Source organism: Ciona intestinalis, chromosome 12 (assembly GCF_000224145.3).
Source record: "Ciona intestinalis chromosome 12, KH, whole genome shotgun sequence".
Taxonomy (NCBI): Eukaryota; Metazoa; Chordata; class Ascidiacea; order Phlebobranchia; family Cionidae; genus Ciona; species Ciona intestinalis.
Genome location: NC_020177.2, coordinates 430,166 through 455,355, shown reverse-complemented (window position 1 = coordinate 455,355; position 25,190 = coordinate 430,166). Strand labels below are relative to the sequence as shown.

Here is a 25,190-nt window from a genome sequence, read left to right as displayed (position 1 = left end):
AGACTTAAGTATGCAAGTATGTTTAGCCACGCAGCCCACGCTTTATATTTAACCGTGCATTTAATTTCAGACCGTTTTTACAGTTGATATTCTGCGTATTTTTGAATAGAGAGATAAATATACATTTAAATATCGTTTCTAATATCGTTACAGAGTCCTGAGCTTGCAAAAAGAACATCTATCGTTGAGAAATCGTATATAGGCCTACACTACAGTTTGTATTCTTACTGGCGGGAAGACTTTACTGCTTGAGATAAAAACTGGAATGCAGTCAACCGTAGCAAGATCTTTTTTTTACTAAAAATCTTTTACTCGATAGCTGCAGCTTTCTTTTTTCTTTTTACTATTTTCTCTCACTTTTCGTCAGGAGATTCTGACGTCACTTTGCTGCTTGTAATAAACAGGCGACACAAATTTATTCCCAAACCTGTAGCAGCAGAATGACAAAATCATACAGCAATAGAAATATACTGGTGTCTGCTTCTCCTCACAAGTAGGAAAGTGACATAATAGTCTGTAGGCGGTGACGATAACAAGAAAAAGCAAAAGGAAAGAGATTGCTGCAACTTTAGGTTAAAAATGCTCATAAAAACGCTATTTTTCCTTTATTATAATTATTTTTGCAGTTGTTTGTTTGAAACACGATCAGGAAATGTATAATTGAGTTGCTGGCGGTATCTCATCCTACTTCATATTACTGTATGTGGAGTGTATATAAATGGGCCATCACGAGTTAATGTTGATCGTTGGGTCTTTCAAACTTGTAGTAGAACTAATTTAATGAGTATCGCAATATTTCCTGCAGCGGATAATATCAACACTGGTGTTTTGCATGTATGTAACTTATGTATTATTGCGTGGCGGGCAACGACAGTCCGTATTACACGAGTGTTCTGTTTTATACGCCTCGTGCCCGACTGAAAGTTATCACGTTCTTAACTTTGAGAATGATTGTTTTCTGCATGGCTGACAATTTAGACAACCCAATATTGACCAACGGTAACTTCAAAATTGCACTTCCTAAGCAGATAAGGTCATTTATTCCACAATAAATAAACAACAATTAAAGATGTACTTTTACTGGGAATTACACAAAAAGAATATTTATTACTAACTAACAATAGCAAGAAATGGATAATTTAAATAAAAGATAAGAACTGCCATATTACCATTTACCAATGTTTTAATAAGAGATAAATTTAAGCTAGAACCCTTTATTTTTAAAAGATATAGTATTGTGGGGTAAGATCTTTTCCTTTGCACCGGTTGTAAGCCTATGGTACCTCCTAGACTTAAAAATTCAGCTGTGGATATAAATATTTCACAAAATTGGAACTTTTAAAAATAAAACATAAATAAATCTACATAGCAGCACTGTGCATATTGAAAATGATTTTTTCCTAAGCAAAAATTATCCTAAAAGACACATATGAATTTCAATTCAGCTTCTTAAACACCACGCTGAAGACCCCCTGTCACCCAACAAAAATTAAAACTTTCATCGGAATCATTTGACTTCTTGATTTGACTGTGAGGCAATATCTGAAGCTATGACGTCAAGACGTACATCACGTAATTGGTCCAAACCAAGATATGAATCGGACACAAGCCACAGTGTAAGAATCATCCTGGAAAATATTTTGTGCTGGTTAATTATATATAACATGATTGCTTGTTATTTGACAAGGCAGGAAAATAAGTTTTATGTGTTTGGTGCCATGGTACCGCTGTTAACGCTCCTACCTATGCCTAGGGCTATAGGTTCAAGGTTTTCGTGCTACCAATGAGGGCCTATGTGTCCTTAAACGAGACACCTAACGGCAATTGCTCCGAACCTAGTGTTCACTAATGAGTTGTTTAAATTATCAGCCACAGACAAAAAAATCACTATCAAAGTACCATACATGATAACTGGCAAGCGTACATGAGGTGTATAAAACAGAACATCCATGTAAAAATAACTATTGTTGCACCGCCACGCGAAAATTAATAAGTTTCATTAATTTATGTTAAAATATCAAACCTTCCAACGCGTTGGGGTGTAAAGAATGACAACGTTTCCGTTGTTTCTCGTTTTAAAGTATTAAGTCTCTTCAATGCAACTAGTTCTCTGTTCTCTCGATCCCCAAGCACAAGAAACCAACCTTCAAGTTTAGGTTTAGGAAACCTGGGCGTAACTGCTTTATCATCTTTATGCTGCAAGTGGGAACAATTGATGTGTTTGGTTTGTTGTGTTATACCCTGATAATGTCTCACGACATGACAGACGCAGAACATTAAACCTGTACTTTTATACAATAAGAGCTATATGCTTACATATTATGTCATGTTTTGTAGCAACAAAAACAATTTTTTGTTTCTGCACATTTTCTTTCCAATTAGGTAACATTGTATTGATGAAAATGTCAAACTTTGGTATAAGCCCTGGTCCGCGAAAAGGACCTCACCCATATAAAATAGAAATGTGAATTGTTTCAGAAAAATTGTATTAAAAAAATTGTATAAAAGTAGTTTCTATAGTACAACAAATATTTACAAAATTATACAACTGTAGCCCGCGATTCTAAACTGCATTGTTAATTGTTAAAAACACGTTCAGGAAACTTAGAATAATACGTGCAAAAGGTAACCAATCACTTCACAGTATTATAGCTAAAAGCAAAATATTTCAAATATTAAAACTCGCATACCCGTCCACCAATAGTGGATTTTTGTAACTTGATTGAAAGAAAATATTCTTGGTCTGCATGAACGACTAACCAAGTGCTTTGGTCTCTTATTGAACGATCTGTAATGTCATAATTTGTGGGTTAAATATAAAATAAAATCCTTACAAAGTTAGATACATGATAAACCGTTAGCTGGTACAGTACAATTTTTTTAGATCGACTAGCAAGTATAAAAACGTTACATTTTTTTTACAAGTTACACACATGGTAACTATAGGAAAAAAACACCCATGTTTAACCATCAGCTGAGAAAAAACAGGTTACATTCACTTAGTCATCTATAAGCAGTAATTTGTAATAGACATGAGGTGTATGAAACAGAACAGCCATGTTATAACAAATTTCTTTACCATAAGCATCAACAACGATGCGTTGATCTTCAGACTGTGGATGATCAGCCCACCAACCTCTAACACTGAGTTCCAACCCAACCAATGGTAATGCAGATAAATGATTACAAATCTGGATAAATAAATGTGAAAAAGTTATATCTTTCCTGCTACAGAATTTAATTTTTCCAATATTTTCTTCTTTACTGTATACGAAATAACATATAAAAGTTATTATTAATTTCATAAAAATAAAATTTCCAAAATTGAAACAAACTTCTTTACCTTGTTGACTTCATCAGCCGAGAAATATTGTTTTAAAATCTTATTGACTGCATTAGGTGATTGTTGGTAAACTGATAACAACTGTGGCAAATTTTCGACTTTTCCTTTTTTGAACTTCAAATTACTGAAAGGTGAACCATGTTATAAATGTCAAATATGCCAATAAAAAACTAATTTATATATGTTCCACACAAAAATGATATATTGTGGCGGTTGCAGAATGTTGTATTGCGAGCGGGAAATTAAGAGGGCGAATGAACACGAGACGCGGTATTTATACAGAAGATAAACGTGAGAAAAAAGGTACTCGCGCACACACACGTGGCAGGCCGCCACAATATCAACGAGACCTAATGATATATCAACGAGACCTAATGATATATCAACGAGAACTAATGATATAACAATGAGAACTAATGATATAACAATGAGAACTAATGATATAACAATGAGAACTAATGATATATCAATGGGAACTAATGATATAACAATGAGAACTAATGATATATCAATGAGAACTAATGATATAACAATGAGAACGAATGATATAACAATGAGAACTAATGATATAACAATGAGAACTAATGATATAACAATGAGAACTAATGATATAACAATGAGAACTAATGATATATCAATGGGAACTAATGATATAACAATGAGAACTAATGATATATCAATGAGAACTAATGATATAACAATGAGAACGAATGATATAACAATGAGAACTAATGATATAACAATGAGAACTAATGATATATCAATGAGAACTACTGATATAACAATGAGAACTTATGATATATCAATATATACCAAAATAACCATTAATATTCAATCGAGAAATTTTTTCGCCAACAACTAGCATCATGAGCTTCTTTTTAAATAGAGTGATGTATACTATTTATATTACTTAAACTTGATTTTTAGTAGCACTTGTCGTATGTTGTTGTAATGCAATGAGAATTATGCAATAATATAGGTGTTAGATCAGGGCTAGAATCAAGGGACGCATTGCAGTTATGTTATAAGTGTTTCAGATGCATTAAACATAAAAAAACGGAAATTCATAACCACGAGTGGTTTTCAGAGTCTTAAGTTTTGAGTTCCAATGTTGTTTGCAAATTTTGAAGTTGTGTTTCAGGTTTTTAAAAACTAAATCACAGCAAAATTGATAACTTACTTAAAAATGAAAAGTTTGTTGCGTTCAACGTGGGGTAACGTCATCAAGTTATTTTCATGGAACCAACTAGCTTGCGACACCATCTGGATAATATGCATGCACCGGAGTGAGGTAGAGAGCCAACCGACATCAGCACTGTAATCCACATAAGCCTGGGTGGAAAAAGCTTTTACATGTTGGAGTATATAAATCAATTTCAGGATCTGGGGTGACACCAAGGGAATAAAGCCAAAGTTGACCCATTACCCCAACACCCAGGAACTTAGACCACAGTTTGTCCATTACCCTAGGTTGATATTGCATGGAGCTTACCAGATGTTGAAGCCTGTTGCTTCCCATTGGACAAGAGACAATGGGGTTGTATCTAAAATTTCAATAAAAAATTAACAGTCGCAAATAAGTGGTTATTCACCTGCAAGACACGAATCGCTTGGTCAAGCACAGATTTGAGATCAGTTGCGTAATCTGTTGAAGGCAAAGATGATCTTTGGAAGTGAGCGACAAGAAGTAGAAGAGTTTTCGTGTGCGCCGAATCAAAAGTGTTGCAATCAACTTTTATCGGGAGTTCTTTGGCCAAGTCACTGCAAAGAAAACTATTTGTTATAAAATAAAAACTGATGTTCGTGACAGGGCAAGACAATCGTTATAACAAAAGTGTTCGGTTTTATACACCTAAAAACAATTTTTTTTTTATCAATAAAAAAACGTTTTCAGAAAATATTACAATTTTGTAAACACTTAAAAACCTTTCACCTGTTAATTGAATCTTCATTGTGTCGAACAGGAAGCTCATGATATTCCTGTGCGTCACTCAATAACTTTAGTAAGTCATCTAGTGGCATCTCAGGTCTCATGTCTTCGTTAAGTAATCTGTGTTAATGAAAATTAGTTTTAAAGGGGAATAATGAGAAATTGTATGTAGATAAAGTAGAGTGAAGACATGCCCAAATGTGATATAAAGATACAACTAAAGTTCAAACAAACTCAAAAAAAGAGAAAAAGATTGTTTGAAATCAAATCGTTTAATCTGTGTTTGTTGAAAAAATATAATGTTAAAATGCATAAGAACTAAAACCAAACTTTATATATGGATCAAAAAAATCAAATGTTATCTAAAGTTTTGAAAATCAAAACAGCGTCATTTGATAATGTATGTAAGGGGAGATGTAATGTATGGTAATTCATGGGGATACATAAAAAAGTTAATAAAAATAATAATAACCACTTTACCTTAATGTTAGATGACTGAGGTAATAAAACGAAGCAATTCTTCCGCCATTGGTCGATTCCAACATGACATCATCGTCGTCGTTGCCCATAGCAACACAACCTGACATTCTTAACTCAACGATGTTACGCTCGAGTAGTTTGGATAAATAGTAATTCACGCAATCATGATCTGAAAAATATGTTATGAATGGATGTAACGTAGTCGTTATAACACGGTTGTTCTGTTAAGTTACCACATATTAACTTTGCGGGTGATTTTTTTTAACTGAACAGTTATGATTCGAAAAAATAATTGTAAACGTAACATATTTATTCTTGCATTTCGGGGTAATGACAGTTGTACAAAGGTGTCTTATTTACAGTTCACGCTCAAATATGAATTGGCACACATGTAACTAAGTGGGCGATAATTTTTATATGAAATGACTGTCATACTTTTTTGTATGTCTGAAACGTTTTTATGTTTGGCTACAAAATATATGACTATGGTTCTTAAAAATTGGAGGCTGTGGAACCCCATGCAACCCTGGAGATCGCGCCTATATTTACCTGTATCATCCAGCCCATAATAGGATGGGTTCATGAGAAGTCTCCTGAAGAAATAAGTCCACGTTAAGTAATCCATGGCTTCTTGTTTGTTGCTGATAGTTCCGGCAACTATTTCCGCATTTAAATGGTCGTCTATAACCTGTAGAAATAATAATTTAAAAACATATAAAACAATCTGTATATGGCGCTGTGTCAGTGGTTAAGTGCTTGCATCGTAACCACAGGGTACCGGGTTCGATACTCGATGACGCTACTACTGTGTGGACGTGTCTTTGCCCAAGACACTTAACATAAAATTGCTCCAACGTGTTAACTATAATACCCAAAGACACATTTTCTCACAATTGAAGCATCGGGTCTCAAACCTTGTACCCTCTGGTCTCCAGTAAAGTTCTCCAACCACCGTGCTATAATACTAACCTGCAATAAACTTGATTCAACAGGAAAAGGTTCATACAGAAATTTTTTATAAAAAGCTTTTTTTACATCGTGAACAAGAATAACAGCAACAGCTTTATCGTCATATTGAGGTCTACCAGCACGACCCATCATTTGTAAAACATCTAAAATGATCAAAGTATTTGAGTGGGTTATCTGTTTGATTCTAAACTCCCAAAAGATACTTTTAATTTTTGTTTAATTTTATTTTTAAAAAAATGATTTAAATTTTATAGTTTTATTGAAAAAAATGACATGAATTTAATTTTTTTTACCTGTGATGGGAAAATCTTCGTATCTTCCTTGTTTGCCGTCGAAATATTCCGTTCCCTTGACGATGACGAGGTGAGCGGGTAAGTTCACCCCCCATGCGAGGGTCGAGGTGGCAATTAACGACTGAATCTTTTGCTCCGAGAATAGTTTCTCCACTAGAGAGCGATCACGCTCCATGAGTCCTGCATGGTGGAGTCCGATACCAAATGCAAGCGTAAGACGAAGGTTTGGATCGCGAACCATGTGCGTTAACTCCTCCATCTAATGTGAATAGATGTAACTTATTGTTGTGTGGCGAGGCAATAAGAGTCGTAATAACACGGGTGATCTGTGTCATAAACCTTGTATATAACTTGTATGAGTGAATGTATGACCAATTAATGACCATTGAGTCAATCAAAGACCATTTTGTAATCGTTTTGCCCAAGGACACTTATAGTTAAACTGGTTCCATGAACGATCATTTTGGACAGACAAAAACAGCCTGGGTGTTGGGGCTATGGCCAAATTTGGACTAAATCTCTGTGTCCTCAAGGACCTAACTTTACTATTATAGAATAGAAACCTCATACCTCCCATTCATCCATGTGCATCCATTGCTTTGGGTCGTTCTCGCCACCGAGGTGCGCTATTAAGTCAAGTGCAGTCAACCGTGTCTGTCGTCGTGACGATACAAATATAAGGACAGGTTTGGTGGGGGAGTGCGTTTGTATGGCTGGAAATAAATTATAATCAAAGTTGAGAAAAAAGTATTTAAGTACAAATTAGATTGTTTAAATATTGCTAGAAAAATAGAATTCGGTCAAAAATTAAAAACCTTTTAAAAGAATAAATAAATTTGGGAGAATAAAAGTAGTGAATCAGATTGGTCAATTCCAGTGGATAAAGCAATGGAAGAGAAACCTAATTTTCATATAATGCCAACTTTTAAACGGCTAATTTAAGAAAAAACAAAGTGCAGAATAATGCCAATTAAAACAATAAAAATAATCAACAAAAAACCTTGAAAACAAGTTTTGTTCATCGAGGCCATACGAGGGCAGTAGTGCTTCCCGGAGAAACCTTGAATGTGAACTTCCATCGGAACGGGACGAACCGATGGTCGGAAATTGAACAAACCCATCTGTGATGTCATAATGAAAGTATTAGAACAAAAAAATTTGGTGTTTATGGATGAGATTTTGATTTTAAGTTTTGGATGTGATTTTTAGTGGTAAATGTTTAATGTTTTGTTATGCGGCGTTCGGGCTTTATAGCTTATTTTTAGGTGCACATTTGTTCTTCCAATTACAAAGAAATTTTATTTAATTATTAAGTGGTTACTTGATTTTTTTGTGGAAGGATTTTTTCATATTTTTTAATGTATAGCTGACAGTTTAGACTCATAAGGAACCACATGGTTGGAGCAATTGCCATTAGGTGTCTTGCCTAAAGACACATACACAAACCTTTCAACCTGTATTTTTAAACCTAGAAGCGACATAACCATTGAGCTACGGCGCAGGACAAATGAATATGAAAACAAAATAATAACAAAATAAACAAAATATCCGAACCTGCTTAATTCCCAGCCAGTCAGCTAAGTCTCTAGCGTTAGCAAGAGCTGTCGAGAGACCAACAACACGAACTGCCTTCTCTGTGTGAGAAGATATAAAGTTTGTGCGCGAAACAATAACTTCCAACACTGGTCCCCTGTCTTGACCTACATGGAAGCAAAATGTTGTTAATTTGGAGAAAATCGTATTTTAGAAAATAAATCGGCAATTTCGAAAAAAAATTGCTAATTTAATAATTTGGACAACAAATGTATTTTATAAAAAATGTTCTGTCATTTCGAAAAAAATTTTGAATTATTTTTAATTTGTCCAAAAAAATCAGTAATCTAAAGTGATTATAACTGTGACAGTTAATTTAATATTGAGCTATTGAAAATCAAAATAAAGCATATGAAATATAAAACTAACAAAACAAATGGAAAAACACCCACCCAACAAATGTATCTCATCAATTATAAGAAGCGAGACTTTCCGAACATAACCCCTTGTGTTCCAACTACGGGATACCCCGTCCCATTTCTCTGGGGTTGTAATGATGACGTCGGCACGTGCCACGGCACGCATGTCCGGCGCGATGTCACCCGTCAGCTCCACAAGTCTGAAAGTTAAAAATAGAAAAAAAAAGTATGAAGAAAAATTATTAGAAAAAAAAACATATTAAAATTGGTGTGGTTTTATTACAAAGAACAAAAAAAGGAAAAACCACAATTTAAAATAAAGCCACAACAATTTACTTTAAGCCAAGTTTATGTTTGAGTCGTTTTTCCCAATCTTTCATTCTTTCACGGACGAGAGCTTTTAGAGGAGCCACATAAACTGCTTTGGCTCCAGGCTGCGTTCGCAACATACGAAATATCGCAAGTTCTGCTGCGACTGTTTTACCAGAACCTGTTGGAGCACCTGGAACAAAATGTTGTGAGTCAGTTATCTGGTGATGGTGGTTGTTTAACCCGGGTTCGAAGCTCCATGCTGCCACCATTGTGGACGTTTGCGCCATTGGTCAAGATACTTATAAGTAATTGCTCCCACCCTACGACTGGGTTGTCTGAATTGTCAGCCATACAGATAAACAATCGCCCACAAAGTTACATACATGGTAACTTGTAAGTGGGCACGAGGTGTATGAAACAGAACACCCGTGTTATAACGACTGTCGTTGCTTATATAAACTTAAATATAAAGATAACTCAATTTAACTTATTAGTTTCTCCATCACTTACCAATTAAAACATTTGTATCGTGATGGTAAATACAATGAAATATCTGGGTTTGAATCGGATTAAAATGACTGAAATTATAAACTGATTCAAACTTTTCATCTTTAAGGGCAGTTATGGGCAACGGCTCCAAATCTGTCAGTTCTGAAAAATAAAACGATTAAAAAAAATTGGACAGAAGTCGGAATAAACAGATTAATTTATAAATTAGCTCTTGGGGTGTAAAAATATTAATTTAAATTTTGGGTTTAAAATATAGCATGTGCCCTCATGAAGTCTTGACATAAAAGAAATAAGCTTTTTAACTTCAGTAAGCTTTGTGGCGGCTCTAGCTTCAAAAAACTTAAAAACTTAAACCACAGGCTTAAGACATATTGGCCTGAACATAGATCTGCTTGTATGATAAACCTTAAAACAGAATGCAAAAAAATTACAAATTCCACCCCTAAAAATATCAAAACAGCTCGTTTAAAACACTCAAAACATTTTGCAACTTTGCAAGCATAAAAAATGAAACTAGACAGAAACAAACCGGGTCTTTAAAGGGGTAGGTGTCTTTATATTAATGAGATAAAATTAATTAAATTTTAAATTCCCCCCCAAAAAATGGAAATATTTATCACTCACCAGTGTGGGGTGGGTGTCGGTCGGGTAGAATGAGATGCTTGAACGTGATTGGACAAACTGTCCCCGCCCCAAACCATCGATCAGATTCAACTTTAACAAGATATTGAGTGGGGTGGGGTTCAGTAAGAGGAATGGTAAAAGTAAGGTTGATTGCTTCACCTCGGACAACCTGGATGATATTAAGTGCAATGTTAGCGGTGACTGGGATGAAACCTCAAAGTTTGTAAACAATTTTTTACTTTTTAAATAATATTTTATGCTTTCAGGGTAAAAATAATTTTTCATAACTCTAAAAAAATATTCAGTAAACAACTTGGTTACAACATTAAGATAATGAAGTAGTATAGAAGTAGCATAGCAGCTGATGGTTATTTTGCAAATTTTGATTGCATTTTAGGAAAAAATAGCTTTCTTTAAATTGATGGCCTCTCCTAACTCATAACTAAAATAATTAGCACCTCTGGCCTAAATTCCATGGCGTGCTTGCTGTTGGACCTCACCCATATAAAATATAATGCACTTAATTCAACTATCTTGTCAGTTTAAACTTTTTTTTTAAATATACCGTCGTCTTTTTAATAAATATTTCATTACTAGCAGAAACTTACCGTCTTTTTAGGCATCAAAACATAATCACTGTGATACATATGATCGGATACTGGATCTTGAACCCAAATCCAAAAAGCTTCAGATGTATTTCCGTGTGACTGTGAAAGTTATCATTAAATGTTCAATATGTTATTCCTTCTGTATTTTATTTCATACACATTGTGCCCGCTTACGAGTATATAACAGTTCTTTTAATTTAGCTATTATTGTGGGCGTATCTTTGGGCAAGAGTGCAAAACACATAACAAAGATTGCTTAACTCGTTAGCTTGCACGATATGTATGAAACAGAACACCCGTGTTATAACGACTGTCATTGCCGCGCAACACGATACTATATAATATATAACATACTCACATTATTATTCCAAGTAAAGTCAGGTTTCATGACGACTTTAATCCGAAGTATTGTTCGCGTGATCGGTTGAATCGTCACCTCCAGTTCAACCCTCGGTATTTCTTGCGCGCATTTACGAACTTTTTCACCAATTCTTGGATGGTGGAGTAAATGGCCTGTGTGTGTCATAATATATTGAAATAATTCCTAACAGGTTTTTTACAATGTTTTATTGCATTTTATAAATTGCTAACGTATTTTGGATTATTAGGTAATTATAGAAAAAGTTTATTTATTTTAAAGTTTTCATACCTAAAACAGCCAAAAAATATTCTTAAATAAAATTTCAACATCTTTTGATATATTATTTTGAGTACGGAGCCCAAAAATATAAAAATCTTTTCCAACTAAAAAATAACTTTATTTCGAAAATAAAAAAAATTCCCACCAATTTCACTCGCAGAAGAATCTAAAATTTTCTCGATCGTCAAATTTTTATCTTCGATTTTACGAAGAACGTCGTTGGTAAGACGAGGTCCAAACTGACGAAGTGGCGAGTCCTCTGCCCACAGTCTACGCTCGACGGATTTGCATAACTTGAGCAGCAGTCCGGCCAAACGAGCTCTATCTTGTTTCAACACAATTTCAAAAACTCCACGAACGATACGACCTGCGTTCTGTTTCAGAAATTCTTTTTTAATTAAAGTTCTTTTTTATATTTTTTTAGGTAAAGTTATTTTGAATTATTTTTTGGTGAAAGACCTCATCTATTTAGAATAGAATGTGAATACGAACTATGTAAATACAAGTTGTGTAATAGGCAACCCTGGCCTAAACCTCCACCCTCATACCCCACCTCACTGCAACATTCACACCGAACAAAAACAAAATACTAACTTGCGCGACGCCATTTAAAATTCTGTTTTACTTACTACAGATCAATCTATTTTATTTGAATAAGAGACTGCAGATGGGTGAAATATATTTCTTTCATTTTGTTTGACTTTTTTATGCCTGTTACATTTACGTAGCACCAAATCCTTACTGTATTTTTTTACACAGGAATCGTTCAACTCTATGAGCACCAGATTAGGGTAAGATTCACATAAGTTATTACAAGTTACTCACTTGAGCAATGTACATAAGATCCGATGATAACGAGAAGCTCCTCACGTCACCACGCGAGATAAACGTCTGGAAGAGAATGTTGGCTTTCCCCTCCGTGTCCTCAGGACCAGCTTTAATAGGAAGGTGACAGAAATCATCTTTCAGGTCATCCAGCTCTGTCAGTTCATCATCGCGTACCTTGTGAGATATTGTTTCAATTGCTTTGTTATTTTTAATGTATAGTATGGTGGGGGAAGATGGGACACCTTTATATTCTATTTTCTCCTCCAATTTAGTAGTAAACAAAAAACATTTAAAGAATTGAAAAACCATATCCTCACGACTCCCATAGACCGTTGTTAATTATTTAAAACACGATCAGGATATTCGAATATTATGTGCTAAAGGTGTCCCGTCTTCCCCCACCCTACTACCCCCCCCCTAAATGTTCTATTTTTCCTTTATTTTAAAGGATTTGTTTTTTTGAACTTTTTAAAAAAAATTTTAATGATTTACTTTATCTTCACTTTATTGTTTCTTTTATATTATTAAACAAATCACATTCAATCTTTCACCAAAGAAACTTTTTACCTTAATTTGTTCGAACTCATGAGATTTCGAGATCATTGAAAAGATTGCCGATATATCCATTGTCGAGTTGATAAGTTCGTTAAAAGTTTCAATCGATCGATATTTGATGTAGAAGTGCGATGAAGTTCTTCCTAGGTCCGTTGGGTGAAAGTATCCTGAGGAAAAGTATTGTGATGTCATAATTACATCTTTTTATTTAGTTCTAAATGTATGAACGGATTTCAAGATTGGCTGAAATAAAACCCCTGTAACACAACATATGGTGTGAAAGTAAATGTATGGCAGGAACATAAGATTCTGTTTTTCAAATCGATAGCGAAGATCAGATTATTTAAACAACAAAGAAAAGTGAACCAACTGTTAAAATTCCATGGATAAAAGGTGTCGGAAAGAGCGTCAGTTAAAAAGCTTAAATAAAGTAAAAATCATAGATATTGTGATGTCATAATGGAAGCATTAGAAACAGGAGAAGTTATCATAAATATGCACGTAGTTTAACATCTAAAAAATAATTAATTTTAGGTGGATGGTTTAAAACTTTTTATGGCCACACATTTAAAACCTTTGTCTGTTTTTGGATAAAACAAATTTTGTATAGTATGATTAGGTAAAAAACAGCATATAATTCGTTAGGATACCTGTTCTTTGCACATATCTGATCATATGAGCTTTGTTCAGCTTCATGGCAGCCATTACTATTAACTCATGCTGCCATTTGAAAAGTGTAGGATCATTCTGAAAACAATTAAAAATTAATTAAAAATAACCTGTAAGTACGAGTCATATGAAACAGAATATCCGTGTTATAACAACTGTTGTTGACCTGCCATGCAGGAATAAGCAAGTTACATTCGCGGTAACTTGTAAGTTGAAAACATAACACCCATGTTATAATGACTGACATTTTCCACCACGCAGGGATAAATAAGTTACACTCATTCGTTCAATGTGAGTACATACCTCTAACTGCAAAGCAGATATCCCATAAACAAGTGGATTTTTACGCAGCCTCACGAATAGATAAGTGTACGACAGCCATCTTACCCCATCATCGACTGTGTTTACCGTACCAAGCGAAATCTTTGAAAAAAAATAAAAAATAAAGCTTCATTGAATAATATTGTCTGTTTGGTAATCTTATATAGAAATCTTCTTACAAAAAAACTAGGAAAAAGTAAGTTTTTACTGTTAAAATTATAAGCTATATTTGTCTGTTTGTCTTAAAAAACTATAAAAACCACAAAAAATACCAAAAAACAAACAAAATAAATTACAGAATGTTTAAAAACAACGAAATTCAAAAAAATTAAAAACTTTAAACTAATTTCTCACCTCAGCATTCAGATTGTCGACCAAACAATCAACGAACTGACTTTCAATCGGATGTTGTCGTGTAAGTAATGCAAGATAATGGGACAACTTATTATGTGTTGTTATAATCGTGCCTTCACCAGTTGTATCGAACTGTGGACGGCCAGCTCGACCAAAGATCTGGGTCCAACCAGAAAAAAAAGGTTTACCATCAAATTTAAAAATCTTTCGAATAAAGATAAGATATATATATATCTATCACTTTTTTTTTCAATTAAATTTTTTGTAGTAAAATATAAAATTATATGACAAATAAATTTACATAAAAAATTTAACAAAACAAATTGACGAACCTGCATAACATCTAAGATTCCCAAATCCACGAAGGATCCTTGCTTTGCGTTATAGACTTGCGTGCCTTTAATAACAACTGCGTGCGCTGGTAGGTTGACACCCCAAGCTAGAGTTGCCGTACAACATAAAACTCGAATCAAACCCTTTGCAAATAACTTTTCCAGCATCGTTCGATCTGCACGTAACATCCCTGCGTGGTGAACCCCCAACCCCCAGTTGAAAAGTTCACGAACTTCTTTATTACGTGATCTTTGAACCTGCGGTGACAGAAAATTAAAATAAGGTTTTTAATAAAATATAAACAAAATTTATAAATGTATATATGTATGTGGTATATGAAACAGAACACTCGTGTTATAACGACTGAAGTTGCCCCACCATGCAGGGATAAAGCAAGTTACATACGTTCTAACTCGTAAGCGGGCACGAGGTGTACGATACAGAACACCCATGTTTTAATGATTACCATTGCCCCGCCGCAAGAGGAATTAAAAGTTACATTCATTTATTACTTATTATGAGGTTGCAGTTGCCTAAACATTCAACATTCATTAAGATTTGTATAACACCTGTTTTTCTGCTTGACTAAATCCATCCATCTGCCGACAATCAAATAAACTCGTTTCATTATTTTCCCTTGCGAGTTCAAGAATTGCTTGCGCAGTACGTACTGTCGCGTTACGTGCATGAACGAACACCAAAACCTACGAGAAAAATATTTTGGACGAGTTGTTTTCCTGCACTGGCCTACAGTGGTAGTTTCATATATTCAAAAATAAAGAAAATTTCTATCAAATTTTCGTATATTCAAAATAAAAAATATCCAGTTATTATATATTAAAAACACACAAACAGTCAGATGCAATCATGAGTTAATGAATAGAAATAGCATTTAAAGATGCATTAATAAATAACAACAAATGTACAACATATGAGACTAAAACATACGGTGTAATTAATTTTGTTGAAACGTTAAAAAAAAAAGTTTAAAATTTTAATTAACCACTTTTTAAAAACTATGATTTTACAACAGAAATATAATAAATGCCAGAAGAGCTGATTTACAAAACAAGTGTGCTAATCTGACAGCAACAGTTTATATACAAACATAATGTTAAGCAATTACCTGGTTATTATTTTGGAGATTTTTCGCGACAGTTTCGTAACAATATATATATGTACATCAATTAAAAAATATAAACTTTAAGTAATCTCATGTAAGAAGCTAATAGATAAAGAAGCTAATAGACTGTGGCTTTTAAAATAATAAAGCGGGACAAAAATAAAATAGCGTAAACCAATTGTATTACAACTAGGAATTATTTACTTGAATTACTGGCCGGAAAATGACACTTGATAAGTACACGTGTTCTGTTTTATACACTTGGTGCAAGCTAACGAGTTACCAAGTATGTTACTTTATGGGTGATTTTTTTATTTTTTTATGTATGGCTGATAATTTGGACAACCCATTAGTGACCACTGGGTTGGAGCAATCGCTGTTAAGTGTCTTGCCAAAGGACACATACGCCCACAATGGTAGCAGCGACTAGACAGGCGAACTAACCAACTGTGCTGATTTAAACTCATTTTCTATACAATCAACTTACGGGTTAACTCGTAAAAACCTTGCCACATCAATATAGTTGGGTAAAGTAGCTGAAAGTCCAACAATTCGAATCATAGTTTGCTGTGTTTCAACCTGTAGTAAGATTCCAATTATAGCACAAAACTTTTTATGTAACAGAACAATTATGGATATTTAATATTTAATAAAAATAGATAGGATCATGTTAACTTACAGTAAAGCGACAAACAAAAGTTGTTTGATTATTGCATGAGTTACAAGCTTTTGAAAACATAGCCAACATTTTCTTTATTGCAAAACTCTGTGCTCCAAACAGTATGATAAAGAAATTAAGTAGGGATGGTGAAATGATCGGCTTATTGAATATTTGCACTTTGATAATATGAAAACTAGTGAATGATGTCACAAATAGTAAAATACTTTGAATCTTTGAACTTGTTACAAATGTTAGGCAACTACGTTTTTATTCTACTGCCCACTTACGAGTTAACAGATGCATTTCAGTTATTGCAAGTTTGCAAATTTTTTGTACTGAATTGCTATAAGAGCCGCCATTGTTGATTCAGTATATTGTGTTTATATGTTCCATGCTACACGACCTACATTTATAATACGACAACTAGCTTTCGCAAACACTTTGGACCTTTTCAACTTGTGTGTTTTTATAAAGTTAGTCATCTATGGATTCTCTAACCCAGTGGTTCCCAAAATGGGGTCCGCGGACCAACCGTACAGCAGTTTCAGAAGGTCCGCAATGAAGCAATGATTGTGATCCAAAACCAAACCAAACATTGATGAGTTAATTGCAGCAAAACAAGTGCACCAATCCCATTAAACAGCATTCTTTGATTTTTATAGAGCCGCGAAATATCAAAACAATTGCAAAAGGTCTAGGAGGCAAAATTTTTAGAAAAGTTTGGAAACCATTGGTGTAGAAAGGTAAGTCTAACCCAAGTTCCACCTACTTGTCTCAGCGTCCTTGCAACGAGTGTTTCAAGCACGGGACCTCTCTCGTCGTGAAGTAGATGAACTTCATCAATGATGAGGAGACGAACAAGGCGTGCAAGAGCAACATCACTTGTTGACTTCCGAGTAACGACATCCCATTTCTCAGGGGTCGTAATTAACATCTTCAACATTATAAAAAAAGTATTGAAAATATATAAAAAAAATTAAAAAAATATTTTTGTTTAAATTAGATTTTTAAATTTAACATCTTCAAAATTAGAAGAAAATTAAATAGTACCCTATTTTTTGGTAACATTTTTAGCTACTTTTGCTGTAGCAAAAAATGAAATGCTTAAAATTTAACTTCTAGTTTATCCATTACAATTTGATTCATAAGAATTAATTTGATTGAAAATAGGGAAATGTAATACATGTACAGTAACATCACATCTAACCTGAGTGCTTTGTATTTCTTTTTATTTTCTTATTCATTAAAAACTCAAATATTAAATGGTTGGTATTTGTATTTAAAAGTTGCTTTTTACCCAACCAACCCCATATTTTTCCTGGCTCTGCCAATGTAGACAGACAACCCGTACACCGTAACATCTAACCTGAGTGCTTTGTATTTCCTTCTTCGTTAATTGCATGTCTCCTGTTAGCTCACGTACAGAGACACCTAGTGGGGAAAGACGGCGACCAAAATTCTCGGCCATTTCTGCAGCGAGAGCTTTCATTGGTGCCACGTATACAATCTAAGGAAGTGAAATATTACTTTATTTCTCTGAAACTTGTTACCAAGCACGAGGTGTATAAGGCAACCACGTATGGTTAGAACTCTAAGGTTGTCCCAACATGTTAGGATAAACAGGTGACATTTATTCATTCATTAGTGATAATATTATAACAGCAAAAACACGGGGCGTATGAAACAACTGCATATAATAGAACAGCCATGATATAACTCGACCAATTCTTTCCCTCCTTCAAAAATGATAATATTATAACAGCAGTTTAAACACAAGGTTTATGAAACAACTGCAACAGCCATCCTATAACTATTAGTTACCCCATAAGCAACATTGGCATACAAGGATAAATAAGTTACAAACATTCACAACACAACAGCATCCATACCTTGAACTTATCAAGTTGAATAACCCCGCTCTCCACGTTTTGAATAATCTCTTTAACAATACTCAACATTGCTACGTTAGTTTTCCCAGCACCCGTGGGCGCGCAAATAAGCAAGTTTTCATTCGTCCGATACGCAGTTTCAAACACACGAGACTGAATCGTGTTTAATTTCTTGATGCCATTGAACGCCATTTGACCGATCTGTTGCTCAAATAAAATATGGGATAATTAAAAATGGATTAAAATATGACTTAAAAAAACTTAGAGCGCAATAGGCCAACTATAGCTTAAATATATGGGTGTTGGGGTAACGAGCCAACTCTTATTTTGAATACCAACAAAAAATGGCTTAATCTAATGTAAAGCACAAGTAAAACAAAATCTAAAATTACGTAAAAAAATAAAAATTACAAATAAATTATCCAAAATTAATAAAAAATATTTCAAAAAAATATAAAAAAAAATAAAATTTTATAACAAAATTATTAAAAAAATTAACCAAATTAAATCCAACCAAGTTTAATTTCGTCACCTCGTCCAACTCAGTGATCTTAACAAGTGGCCAAGGTTGTCCAGCGTAACCAATGGTGGCAGGAATCGAAACTTCTTCAAATCTTTTTGTATTTTTAACGTCAACACCTTCAGGTAGCGCCATCTATGCAATATAATGGTGGGGTAATATGGGACGTGCTTTTTTCCTTTCTCGTCCAATTTGGTAGTAAACAGGGAATATTTAAAGAATTTTATAACCGTATTCTCACACTCTAAAATATATTCAAGAGAATTTAAGTGCTAACTATAAAAACGTCCCATCTTACCCCACAGTACTATATATGAGTGTTGTATATTGACGGGGAGCATGAGGTGTATTACCTACCCTTACACCTCCAACAAATGCCGCACTTTGTTGGGTAACAGTCTGACCGTCGTAAACTCCAGGAAATTTCTCGGCAGCCGGCAAGCGTAGATTATTTCGAAGTGAAAATGTTGGTTCGGATGTTAGAAGAAGTGGCTTGTTCCTTTGAATACAGAACGCATAAGTTTAATGCATGATTACATTCATGTATTCTGTGCCTATTTTTAACAAAACATACAATTGTTTTTCTTTTCTAAATTTTAAAACCCGACACAAACTAGGTTTATGCAAGGCAAGACACTTAACGTCTTAATTGTCAGCTGTACATTAAAAAAAATAATCACTACAAAGTTAAAAACGACATATGTAGCCATCCGTAAGCAGGCACGAGGTGTATGAAACAAAACACAACGACTATCATTGTCCGCCATAAAAAGATAAACGAGTTTTATACGACTACTTAAAAACTAACCTTGGTAAAAAGTCAGAGTCATCTTCATCATTTTGCTGAATCATTGATTTAAGAAGTTTCTTTGCCTTTTTCTCTTCTCTTCGAATCGCTTTTGCAACTTGCTTTTCTGCGTCGGTCTGTACGAGAAAATATAACTTATAAAAACGGTCAAAAAGTCAAGGTGACACTTAACATTACGCCTCTGCATTTTAAAACTCAAATAAACATTTTACAAAAAAAATGAAACCATGATTGAATCTCAAAATGTACAATCAGGTGCATTTTAAGAAATGATGAAATTTGATATAGTTACATTCTTCTGTTTAAACTATGATTAATTTCTTGTTCAAGAAACTAATGATAAATTATTTACTTGGGTAGAAAAATTGACAGTTTTACCAACATATTAGTGGGGTTGCTGAAACACAAATTCGAATAGGTTTACACATATCCTGTACCAAATAAATCGATGCCATTTTATTTATGATGTTAAATTAGGCAACATAATACCTGAACAGTTATTTGAGCTCCATATGTTGGTTGTTGTTGCTGGGTTTCCCTTACGTGGAAGTTTCCTGGTAAAATTAATAAAACATAAATAAACAGAAAATTAACCAAAAAATTAAAATTGTATTTTTTGTTAAAAAGTATATAACATTTAATGACCACTGGGTTGGATTAATTACAAGTGGACAATTCCCACAATGGTAGCAGCAACGAACATTAAGTGCAATTTACTTTGGTAATGCTGTTAACACTAGTTCAATAGCACCACACAATCATAATTATACAAAGCTCAGATTACCTCTATGTTGATTAATTGCAGCCAAGTGTTTTTCATCTTGAACTAAACTTTCTCTTCGTTGAAGCAATTCAGATATTAAGTCTAAGTGTTCGAAGCCAAGAAGCTCGCAAAGCTACAACAAGAGATTAAACAATACTCAGTCCTTAAACAGTTTGAGTGACGTAAAACATAATGTGGATCTTATTTTCATGCAAATTTGGGATTTAGGTGGTTTTAATGTTTTAAATGAACATAATCAGTTTTTATGGGATTTGCTTTACATGCAACGTAATTTTCTATGTTCAATACCAGACAATAATGCTAATCTACAAGATACCTCATTTTGAATTTGTTCATTAGTTTGACTTGACTTCAAAACAGCCAATGTTGGTTCAACTAACTGAGTTGACTGAAATTTCCTGAAACAAAATTGAAATAAAAAATCCAATATTTCTATTGTGTATATTTCAATTGGTGTTAAGTGTCTTGCCCAAGGACACACAGTCCCACAGTGGTAGCAGTGTCGAGCCATGAACCCGTGTTTTCTGGCATAGAGGCAAGCACGTTCACACAAGTGTGCCATGGTGGTGAACTTAAGACACAAATAAGTGCATTGTGGTGGTGGGAAGAATCACTGGTCCCTAATTGATCAGCTCTACAATAATATCAAACAAAAGAAAAGAAATCTCACAATTCCATTTGTCTTCTTAACCATGGTAAACCAGTGTTCGCAGAAACTCGATTTTCAGTTTTTAACTGCGCAACACTGTTTGGCCGAGTAAGATCTTTATGTTTTTGGCGAAATGTTTCTGCGATATCAACCCCGTTCGTCCGATCTTTGCGATCAAAGTCGTAAGAAATCTCCATCACTGGAAGATCACTTGAAAACTAATAAAGGGAGGAAAAAATTCATAAAAAATAACCAGTGGTTCCTTATGGGTTGTCTAAATTGTCAGCTATACATTAAATACAATTGTGACAAAGTTACATACGTGGTAACTGGTAACTCATAAGCAGACACGAGGTGTATGAAACAGAACACCCGTGTTATAATGACTGTCGTTGCCCCGCCATGTGAGGATAAATAAGTTACATTCAATCTTATTTTTTAAACATAATAAAACTTTATGAAACAATTATAACAAACCTTTATTTTTCTTCCAAATTCATTTGAACTTTGATCATTTTCGAGTTTTTCGATTTGCTCACGTACACCATCGTGTGTTAGATCCAAGATTGTTTTCACCACTTGGTGGTGTTTGTTCAACGATTTCAAATCAACGCGACCAATGGTGTGTCTATGTTCATTATAAAAAAAATTATGACTTTTTTCAACAATTTTCATTTGTTCAAATTAACTAAGAACATAATGTAGTAAACTTAAATGACTTAGGTTCGCCAAACTTTATCTAAAAAATTAATTAAAGAGACAGTCATGCTCATTATCTTTTTCCTGCTCAACTTCTTACTTTTTCATATTTTAAGCTCTTGCAATATAATATTAACGGCAAGTACATGCGGCGACGGCATTATGCTTTTTTACCTTTTCCACCAAACTTAAAAAAGCTGACGCTTGGTCACAAACTTTAAGTTCACATTCAGCTCCGCAAATCTCTATTAACTACATAACTTAAAAAATACCATATATTTTACTTGCCTAACTTCCTGAAGTGTTTTGGTATCCACTTCATCAAGTTTATAAAGAATAAAGAAGACTTGAGTTGCAGCAAGATGCTTTGATTTGATATCTTCTTCACCACCAACTGTAATTTAAGATCAATTTATTATCAATATCAACATACTAAAATCAGACATACTAAACGTGTTTTTGAAAACAATGTCCTATACAGTTTAAATGTCATTCACCCGGACGATCTGGGATCTGTACAGATCGTCACAGCGTTGGATCGCAAACAAATGCCAAAAGAGGCATTTTAAAAATTAATTAATTTTGTTATGGTAATACTTTATTTAGGTCGTCATTATATTTGTGGGGCATAAGGTGGAAATAAAAACAAATAACTAAACAATATAAATTGTTATTTTTTTACCCATTTTAAATTGTAGAAGAATTATTGTTTTGACATAGCTGTATACTTTTAATAACAATAGCAGTTTTAAAAAATTCTAATTGACTGTAATTTACCAATATCTGATGCTAATTCCAGTAACTCCCTTAGTGACGCCTTCAGTTCATTTAACTTTCTTTTTTCTTTACATTTCACTTGAACTATCGCTTGTAATTCTTTCCATACATCACATTCGCCGTGTACAGATCTCTGGATAAATATTAAGTCAGAATTCCCAACCTTTTTAAGACCCCAACACACTTATCATATTGGCCTGTTTGAAACCAAGGGCACCAAACCTGGGGTGGCAGAGTGGGCAGGCCAACCCAGGATTTTTATATTGCATTACTTAGTAAATATTTGATCAACAAATTAGCTTTGTTTCATAGAAATTGCAGTAAACTTTGCCTCCTGTGCATTTTAAAAGTTTGTGGCACATAATCACATATGTTTTGTTGCACACCATCAGGCACGTAAAAAATAAAAATTCGGCCTATACCAGTTAGCATTTATATTTTTCCGGCAGTTTTCGCGCGCGTGTGTTCTGACATCAAATTTTGCCTTTCTATCTAGCCTCGCATTCGTGCGCCGCTTTCACCATGTACGAGGCTTTGGATATAAGCCAACGATTTCTCCCATGGTCCTTCGTAGCGTAAGAATTTAATTAAAACGTGTCAATCATGTTTCGTCTTTTCCCGATCAAAGTCTGATTGCCGCGACGATTTTCACGTGTAACACACGCGTAAGTGTTACAGGAGTAAACATTTAGCCACAAAATTAAAGTTTTGCTACTGAGCTTTTCCAATAAATACGGCATAGTGTCATTTATACTACGCGCAACAAACTTTGTCCGGTCAACATTGAAAGTAATAACAGACGCTAGTTTAAGCAAGGAATACTCTACTAGGATTGCTACTTTAATAAAACTATAAAACTAAGCGATTACCAACTACAGTTTAAAAAACTCACATGTTTCTACCTGCAACCAATTTTCTTTGTAATAATATTTATTGGGAATTTAATAGTGCTTTAATATTGTCTGTGTTTTATATTCCGTAACACGAGTTGAAATATTTGTTCGTCTTGTTACGTATTACATTAGTCACAATCCCTATTATGGCGCAATCAAATACCGCAAGTGCATTACGACATAGCTGGTATTGTTACGTCATAATTGCCATTGTCTCCGCATAAATGCCGGATTTCTGATAATATAAAGCTGTTTGTTACGTCAGAACTGCACGTCTCCACGAATAGGTAACTTACGCATACGTTAACACGAAACAAAATGTTACTCAGCCGGCGATGTAAATAAATTCTGGATTCCCACGCCGGCCGTTTTTTTCCAGCAGTTTCAAAAAAAATCCGGCCAATGTCGGCAGCATCGAAAATAGGCACTTTTTACACCGCTGCACACCATATTTATGTAGCTCCTAAAAATTGATTTTAAAAACAAAACATAGTTTACGGCGGTAAAGAATAACAAAGGAATGTGAATATCACTTATTTATCTTTACGTGGCGGAGCAACCAGTTTACAACACGTGTGTTCTTTTTCATACACCCAGTGTCCACTAATAAGTAATAAGTTATCATATGTATAACTTTTAAAGCGCTCTAATTAATGCGCTCTAATTAATTTTAAAGCGCTCTAATTAACTCGTAAGCTGGCACGAAGTGTATGAAACAGAACACCCGTGGGTGCTAGTGAAGAATCTTTTTCCCCCCACCTTATTTGCTAACCACTAACCCCTATTCACTAACCCCTAACCATCAACACCTAACCCCTTAATCTAGGGCTTAGGAGTTAGTGGTTGGGGGTTAGTGGTTACCAAATAAGGTGGGAGAGAGATTCTTCACTAGCACCCACCCGTGTTATAACGATTGTAATTGTAATATCCCGCTTTGCAAGGATAAATAAATGTAAAACATTCATTTAACAAAGCATATTAAATGCAGTTACCTTATTTAAGTTAAGTTGTCCAGTCTGCTTTGAAATTGAGCCAAACGATCTTAACGTTGCTGTGAAACTTGGAAAGTCGCTCATATTTTATTCAATATCCCAGACCTGCTTGCGTATGACAACAATAACTTAAGGTGGTATGCACAAAGTATAATCAACGATGTTTAATTTACAAACGTATGGCGCAACACGAATGTGGCAAATTTAGAATGGGTATTCCCCTACGTAAAAAGCCTAGTTTTGTTGACGTGCCCATTTACCCAGTGTGATCGCTTTGTCTGATTTTACACAACTTTTCCACCCGATTAGTTACGGTTGAGTCGTTAACAAACGGACATATGCTGATTGGTTGAGACGTTTCGAAACATGCTGTATTATAATATGGTAACACGTGTTATAATACGGATCGTTTTCTACGCTGTTTCGTCAATTTACGTGACGTAAATATTTTGACCCAAATGTTGAAATATATTTAGGATATTGTTTACCTCACACACGGTTATTTAAATTAAAAGCTATTAATCAAAAGGAATAGAAAGTTTAAACGAATCCCTATATTAGTTTTAGAAGGAAAATGGAACAAAAAAGGACAAAGGTTTGTATTTTTAATTTCTTTAAATTAAGAAATTAAACAAACGTCAAATCGTTTGTTTCAGTTGGTGAAAAGAAAGGCA

At 34.2% G+C, this 25,190-nt stretch overlaps 1 protein-coding gene across 1 annotated transcript; it reads right to left on the bottom strand.

Annotated features, from left to right (window-relative positions):
• Positions 1–1,021: 1,021 nt before the first annotated feature.
• LOC100184080 (activating signal cointegrator 1 complex subunit 3) lies at positions 1,022–24,728 on the bottom strand. The gene is made up of 45 exons (XM_018814223.2): positions 24,517–24,728; positions 22,632–22,764; positions 22,143–22,248; positions 21,633–21,783; positions 21,177–21,373; positions 20,823–20,904; positions 20,507–20,618; positions 20,212–20,276; positions 19,723–19,838; positions 19,272–19,413; positions 18,927–19,049; positions 18,395–18,595; positions 17,872–18,012; positions 17,275–17,439; positions 16,332–16,423; positions 15,848–15,887; positions 15,291–15,425; positions 14,721–14,978; positions 14,389–14,547; positions 14,017–14,136; positions 13,695–13,791; positions 13,057–13,211; positions 12,487–12,663; positions 11,807–12,035; positions 11,380–11,534; positions 11,022–11,120; positions 10,414–10,582; positions 9,790–9,930; positions 9,304–9,469; positions 9,001–9,167; positions 8,570–8,715; positions 8,016–8,136; positions 7,586–7,728; positions 7,016–7,274; positions 6,723–6,865; positions 6,303–6,441; positions 5,754–5,922; positions 5,277–5,393; positions 4,936–5,104; positions 4,524–4,675; positions 3,344–3,467; positions 3,080–3,191; positions 2,691–2,788; positions 2,024–2,196; positions 1,022–1,628 (listed from the first exon to the last, which is right to left on the bottom strand). The coding sequence occupies exons 1-45, from the start codon at positions 24,598–24,600 to the stop codon at positions 1,508–1,510; spliced, it is 6,363 nt and encodes a 2,120-aa protein (XP_018669768.1). The 5' UTR covers positions 24,601–24,728; the 3' UTR covers positions 1,022–1,507.
• Between the last annotated feature and the right edge of the window lie 462 nt (positions 24,729–25,190).